This window comes from Acanthisitta chloris, unplaced genomic scaffold (assembly GCF_000695815.1).
Source record: "Acanthisitta chloris isolate BGI_N310 unplaced genomic scaffold, ASM69581v1 scaffold18366, whole genome shotgun sequence".
Lineage (NCBI taxonomy): Eukaryota > Metazoa > Chordata > Aves > Passeriformes > Acanthisittidae > Acanthisitta > Acanthisitta chloris.
Genome location: NW_008678999.1, coordinates 22,441 through 30,092, shown reverse-complemented (window position 1 = coordinate 30,092; position 7,652 = coordinate 22,441). Strand labels below are relative to the sequence as shown.

Here is a 7,652-nt window from a genome sequence, read left to right as displayed (position 1 = left end):
GGATCTGGTGTCTGTGCACTCCCATCCTCACACTAGGCCTGTGCTCATTAGAGCCTGCAGCATAATACTGAGCTGTGGGAACTGTTTTGAAAAAAAATGAGCATTAAGTAAATTCTCTTAGCTGCTTTCATGAGCCTCTCTCTTCTCATTTCTCTTTCTTTAGAATATCATGGCTGGTTGAGAGCACCAATCAGTTGTACTTCTCGTGTTGAAGCAGCTATTAAGTAGCTGATTGTTGCATGTAATTTTTTTCCCCTGGATTCTGCTGCATTTGACTCCTCATCAGCTGGAAATTACTGAACATGACAGGCTTATACAGTGTTTGACACTTAGGATGAACCCCAAAGCAGAAGAGGTTGCCCCTTGTTGGCATATGGGGATCGATACGATCATTTCCTATTTGAAATGCCAGTGAGAAGAATTCTGCACTGAGCTTGCAGCGAACAGCAGCTGCCTGTACAGGATTCCTTCAGCAGTGGGTCTGCTCTCATCCTGGTCCTTGTGGGCCTGGGTTTGGCAGGGCAGCAGCTCTCTTTGGGGCCTGCCATAGGAGGGCTGGGGGGCAGGATGGGCATGGCATGTGCTGCTGAGTAAGGGAATCTGCAAGGTGGATGCAGAAATAGCAGAGGTGGGAGGGGAGCAGGCTGTGCAGCCCCTGCAGGAGCCCAAAAGACAGGAGCCACACGTCGGCACATTCTGTGCATTTGCAGTAAGTGGTGATACAGTCCCAGCACTCACCCTGGGACTGTATCCTGAGCCTGAGCCCCAGACCTACGCAGAGCTGAGTGGTGACCCAGCACTCTGAGAGATGCAGCCCCAACCCTGTTCCCCATGGTATGATAGTGCTGCCAGCCTGGGCATAACACAGCTGAGCAGGGAAACCCGAGGGGGGAAGGCATCGCAGGTGAACCCCCAAGGCCCATTTGCTGTTCAATTGTGCTTTGAAATAGTTGCATTTTAAGTGTTTTTGCAGAGCAACCTGTCAGCCTAACATCTCCGTGGGGTGCAGGGCTGTTTATAGATGGCTCATGTTCCAGGAGCAGTGGCACCACAGGCAGAGAGCAAATATTTAACAGCACTTTTAACCACTGAGGCCAGCTGGCCCAGAGCCATCAGTCTGGTGCTTGCCTTGGTTGTGCAAGCAATAGCAGGGTAACCTAGACACAGGTGACACAAAACAAGACCTGTCAGCACCTCCCAACATGCCTGGGAAGGGAGCAGGAAGGGTGGTAGAGGTTTCTCAGAGCCGTCTGGCCTCCATTCCCGCAGGTCAGAGAACAAATAATATTGCTCACACGGGTTTGCCAGCACACATAACCGAGCAGCCCGTGTGACGGAGCCAGCACAGAGCAAGCTGTGCACTGGCTGCAGTGAGAGCAGGCTCCCAAGCTGCGGGTCAGCCCTTGCCCCTGGCACCCAGGAGCTATCCCAGATGGACCTGCTGGTACCCGTGGTGCGACAGGAGAGGTCGAACTGCAGTTGCAGGGAGCTGAGCCGGCTGCAGGCACAGTTAGCTGCTGCCAGCTGCTCTGGCATGAGGCAGATCACAGCCCTATCACACTCCCTGGGCATGCAGCAAGCTGGGGAGCAGAGTACAAGGGTCTGGCAGCAGCTTCTGGCCCGGCTTTACCAGGAGAATATTTCATTTTTAGTGTACAGTGAGAGCTACAGTGAATTTACAGTGTGGGATTAATGGAATTAAATAAGTAGAAGGGAGGCTGAGCCCCTTGACTATGGATCTGCAGGCGGTGGCAGGTGCTGCCGCTGTGTTGGAGCTCCTCCTGTGGGCACCTTCCCACGCTGCAGCCTGTGCGCCTGGAGCAGGATCCTGCGCTCGGACGGGGATACCTGCACTGGTACACATAGGTGTGCACACACGCACCGCGTCTCGCGCTGTCACTGTGAGATCCAGCAAGCCAAGCGGTGCTGTCCCTTCTGGTGCTGTTAGCAGACATGGGACAGTCTGACTCCAACCAGCACTGGTGTCTGCTCTCTTGTGGCTACTGCTGTTTCTGGGCTAGATCCTGTGTCACCTTCCCGGGGGAAAATTTTTTCCTTAATGTTCAAACTGCAACTTGTGGCTATTGCCCCTCATGCCCAGTCCCTTCAGCATGTCCATCCAGTGTATGGCCCCTGGGAGCAAAGCGGGCTGTAGGTGATGAGAGCCTGGTAGTGTGGTGCTGCCTGGCACATTAGTCCTTGCTAATCTTTAAGTCGTGTATGAGATTTGACTGTGCTTCTGCTCTCTGACATGGTGGGGGAGTCTGCAGACCCTTCCTCATAGTTTCCTATGCAGAGAAACACTGGTGGCCTGCCCAAACACTGTGTTCACTTGCACATCCCTTAAAGCCATCAAGGACATCTCCCGTACCTGCAGCCCTGGCAAAGCAGCTTAGCATCAGGAGCAGTGCTTCGGTCCCTGGGGGTGGTGAGCCCAGGAGGTGCTGGGCCCAGGGTCCAGAGAGTGCCCAGGGAGCTGTTCGTTGCAGGTTTAATGGGCTAATCAGGAAGCTGCCTGGCAGGCACACGCAGCACTCACGTTCCGGTAATAAGAATAATATGGCTGAAGCACTGCCAGCAATTGATTCAGAAGCACATTATGTCCTCATTTGAGACGCAGTGCAGATTGACAGTGGTCAATGCTTGTGCTAATGTGGTTGATTTCACAGGAGGCTGGGAAGCACTCGCCGCCCGAGCACCTCCTGTCCCCATGCCCTTGTGCAGTCACTTGAGCTGCTGAGCAGCACCGCTGTGGCCATCCAGGTTCTTGGCTGCTGCAGGCAAGACCAGCCATGCTGCCCCAGGGGTTTGCCAGCGGAAGCAGTGGCAGGGACTCAGCATACAGAGGGATTTTGGAACTACACTGAGGAAGGGGAGCAGCAAACCCAGGGTGGACTGTATCTGAGAGACAAACTGGCACGCAGGGATGTTTTCAAGACATTTATAAAGTGCTCTCAAGTCTGCTGAGGAAAGAGCCTTTTTCCAATCCTGTTTCAATGGTCTGACTATGGCAGTAGCAGCAGGGATTCCTGAACTGCTTTGCAGAGATTGCTCCTTGCACTTCCATGCTGGGAAGGAGGAGTTTTACTAATTGGGCTTTTTCTTAATTTGCACTTGCTGTCTTACAGCATCTCCCCTGTCACTTTAAAGCAAAGCAAAACTAAAAGTCATGATGCTTTTAAGTTTGTTCCCAGGTCATTTCCTTCCAATTTCCCAGCCCTTCTGCTTTCTAGGAAGAATGAGTTGAAAGTGTTATTCTGATCACGTTTTGGGATGAAGCAGTGATTCCCATGAGCCCCAGAAAGGAACAAGAGCACACTCCCAGTGCCTAGGCAGTTGTGAAGCAAGGTGGGGAGACAAGGCAATGCTGCCTCAGTCAGAGGCTGCAGAGCATTGTACGGAGATGGGACAAGACTTGCCAACCACCACTCCATGTAAGGGCTCCAACTGTTCTCCAAGCAGTCCATCATCCTCGTGTTTATTTACTCATTTGTTTGCCTTAAAGGGGGGAACAGGTGTACATTAATTCATCACCAGAGTTTAAATTAAATCATTTTACTTCTAAATGAGTCACTAATTTGCAGGAGTATTTAATTAGAGCCTCTTTGCACTCAGGTGCTGTATTACTTCTGACTTTCTCACCTGTTTGCCCTCTTAAGAGGCTGATGATGATTAGGCCATTTCTGCACATCTTCATTGCACATCAAAGCAATTAACCCTAATGGCAACACCTTGATGCTCCTCCTCAGTTCTGGGGGCTCTTGGCAGCCTTGTCCCCCCAGGAAATAACCCTTTCCTCTGCTGTGGCAGGACACAGGCTTGCTGTGCAAAGCACACTGCACCCCACAGCTCAGGCAGCCCTGCAGCCTTTTGGCAGTGATTTGCAGCATAGATTGGGTGCAAGCAACTGCACTGAGTTCTGCCTGCCTTGGCTGTGGAGGGAGGGCTCGCTCTAGCACCCACTTGTGCCCATTGAGAATGTTCACAGGGCGCAAGTAGGGCTGGTGCTTTCTTGGGTAGCTCTTCCACACCAAGAGGATGTTCACTGCTACCTTCAGGGCCAGTCTCAGCTCCACCTCTAGCTAGTCAGCTCCCTGCATGGACTGTCTTTGCAGACTAAGGCCACCTTTTTGAAAAATAAGTGTTATTTATGTCTTTATTAGGCATTGGTGGGTCCATATCTTCCTCCTTAGTTTGTCTATTTGTGCTTCTCCTTCAGTGTGCTCCAAATTGACCAGACTGGTATCAAACCCCCTCTCACTTATCTATACTCCAAACAGAAAAGTCCTTACACAGTATATTCCTCTTACTTTTTCATGCCTTTGATCATTTCTACATTGCTCTTCCGCAGTTCAGTCCCACCGTTATGTGGGCAGCAGTCTTCCCTGCCACACAGCTGAGAGGGGAGAGCATCCAAAGAGCTGATCCAGTGAGCAGCCTATCCTAAAAAGAAAATACAGGTGCCTGAGTGAAACAGAGTGTCCCAGAGAGCTGCGAGCTGCACTGAGATGTCTCTGCATGCAGGCAGAGGAGTGTGCAGGGACTGTGGTAGCTGGGCCAGTGGGTTTCCAGCCAGAAGCAGTGCTTGCAGCCTCAACTCCCACCATCCCTGCTGCAGCGCCTCTGAGCACAGCAGCTGCCTGCTTATTACACTGATCATAGAAAATTACAGGTTTTCTATAGGAAATGTCTATTTACATCCTACATTTCCCAAACTACCTATTAGCATCGCTGTGATGTCACATCCTCCTGCGCGTTTTCGTCAGCGCTGGCCCTGCCTGTAGGCAGCCTGCTGCGGCAGGGAAGGCTGGTGGTGTGGGCCACACGTGGGGATGAGCAGCTGCCACCTGGAACGGCGCTGGGCCATGCCCTGCACGTGCCACAAAGCACTCAGGGCTGCTGGGCACCACAGGCGGTGCCTGTGCTCTATACCCAAGGTGGTACCCACACCCACTGCTGGCTGCTTGAGAAGTGCCTGCTCAACAACGCAGGAGCATTGGGCACAGCGATGGGGGTCACCTTGCACACAGACAGCAGTTGGTGGGACTGAGCAGAGGGACCTTGTGGGCTGTCCACATCAGCCCAGTCAGGGAGCTGTGCTTCCAAGCTCAGCCTTTGCTCACAGCTAGTCCAGAGCTGACAGGCTCACAGGCATTTCATTGCCTGAGAAACCTGAGAAATGGCTCTCTGCCAAGTGGCGAACGTGGATGCCTGCAGAAAGCAGAGAGTGCAGGGCTTACTGTGGCCTGTTTGCCCGGTGTTCTTGTCTGTGGGCCAGCAAGGTTTCTCGGACCCTGAGCTGGAGCGTGATTTTGAGAAGATTTTGACAGTGTTGGTAATTTTGGGGGCAAGAGGTTCATGGGGTGACTGATCCCAGCTGTAGCTGTTTGCCCTGGGCTTGCCCAGGGCCGCATGTGCAGAGCAAGTCCCTGCATGAAGCAGTTGTCCTATCTGGGTGCTTCACGTTTCTCTCAGGCAGCGAGGCCACCCCATCTTGGAGGGGTGCTTTGGGGATGGTCCTTGTTCACCTTGTTTTGTGCATGGACAAAGACAGCAGGGAAGGCTTTGGGAAGAGGCTCATGAAGGAGCTGTGCACTGGATGCACGAGCACGTGGCTCATTGGGGAAGCATTGGGTGTGGGAGGCCAGGACACAGGTGGGAGTGGGATGTGTGCTTTTCAGGCAGTAGCATAGCATGCAGGCCTTTGGCCAAGATTTATAACCATGTCTCTTCTCCAAGTTTATAGTTTCTTGTCACTCTATTAACTCAAATGAGAGATGTTTACATTGCATAAGTAACTGGAGCAGCAGATAGTAACCTATCAATTTTCATGACTATCCCCTGGCAAAAGCTCACAGGCTGTCTTGCAGGACACTAATACCTAAAGCTCCTGGGGCACAAGACACCCAGGGCTTGCTATATTTCAAAAGACTGCAGTTCAACAGCTAATAAAACCACTGGGTCAAGAACTGCGCAATCAGGTCTCTGCCAAGTCCTGGCAGAAGACCAAATTTCTGCTGATGGGTGGCTCCAGAGGAAAGGATGAGCATGCAGCAGAGATGAAGGCTCATCTGCAGCAGGCTGGCCCAGCAAGGAGCTGCTTTGCCTGCAAGTAATGGAATGTATGTCCCACTGGAAACTGGTTTTCAGTGTGGTCTGACTAGGCACTGCTGCTGTGGACACCCATGGAAGCTGTGTCTGGTGTGGGGAGAGGTGTGCAGGGCAATGCAGATCTCCTGACCGAATGGCATGTGTGCTGCAGCATCCCACTGTGCTGTAACCGCTCCTGACTCCTTCCTTCTCTCTCTCTCTCTCCACAGTCCATTGATCCAGGGCAGCAGTTCACCTGGGAGAACTCCAACCTGGAAGTGAATAAACCAAAAAACCGCTATGCAAATGTGATCGCCTATGACCACTCACGTGTCATCCTGACCTCCATCGATGGTAAGAGTGACTCCAGGGTGGGCACCCCAGCAAGCAGCTGAAACTGACTGTAACATGGGACCATCTTTTTCCCTGTTCTCAGTTGAACAAGGGCAAATACCAAGCATCAGCATGATCAGATGTGTGTTCTGACTGGCCAGAAGAGAGAAGAGACGCCGCAGAGCTTTCCCAGTGTCCTCAGAGCAGTGTGTCCTGGTGTGGTTGTCTCTTGCCACTGTTAGCAGCAGAGATGTCTGTCCCAGCAACATCCCTTCCCATGGATGACCCCACTGTGCGACCTCAGCTGCCTTCCTCAGCACATGGTGACACGTGGCACTGTTAGCCCTGCCACCCTCTGTCCCAGTACAACTGTAGGGCAGTATCTTCCTCTGGGACTTGTCAGTCATGTGCTCCCAAGTAACTGCCCAGAGCAGGGCAGGATGAGGGGTGCCCCTTCCTCTGGGACATCAGGCTCCATACATCCCTGTGCTCCATGGGAGATGCATCAGGTGCTGGTGTCTATATCACTGCCCTCCATGGGCCCAAGAACCAGCCTCACATCTCTGGAATCTGAACTAATACATGTTTTTAGTTCCCTTCCACACAGAGAAGCTGGAGCCCAGCCTCATCCGTTCCCACTGTTTTGTAAACCAGCACCCAGCTCTGAACACCAGATCTGAGCCCACTCGTGGGGGATGAGAAGGATGTAGCTAATTCAATGCACCCCTCCTTGGGGAAGGAACTGGTGCCTGGCTTTGCACACAGGTGGTCCAACAGTCACTAACTTACTTCTTCTTGGGAATAGAAAAGCTTTTCTTAATGCTAATGCCTGCTCATCCTCTTTGGAAGGAGGAGACAGGCCAAACTGTCCCTCACAGCAAGCCCTGGTAAGCAGCAGCAGCAGCTATCACAGTGGCCTGGCATGCCTGCTCATGGGCAAACCCTCTCAGACAGCTGTGGGGTGAAGCACATGGGGGAATCCCTGTTTTCCAGCCTGACTCAGTTGCTGTAAGTAGTGTGTGTGCCTTCCTGGGAGCTGTTCCCAAAGCACCGTGCCAGGTCCCTGCTGCCCATGCCAAGGGAGCTGAGCACTGCACTCTGGCTGCTGCCGCTCCCCCAGAGCCACCAGCACTTAGTTTCTGCTGGAGACTTCAACCTGTAGAAAATTCCCCAGGACAAAAGGGCGAGTGGTGACCCCAGCTTTATTTCGTTCCTGTAATGAAATGCAG

General features: G+C 52.5%; 1 protein-coding gene across 1 annotated transcript in view; it reads left to right on the top strand.

The window, feature by feature from the left end:
• PTPRF (protein tyrosine phosphatase, receptor type, F) overlaps positions 1-7,652 on the top strand; it is a 289,331-nt gene that overhangs the window by 265,548 nt on the left and 16,131 nt on the right. The window contains exon 26 of the mRNA XM_009077131.1: positions 6,321-6,444. Within this exon, the coding sequence (XP_009075379.1) occupies positions 6,321-6,444 (124 nt within the window). The remainder of the gene's footprint in view (positions 1-6,320; positions 6,445-7,652) is intronic.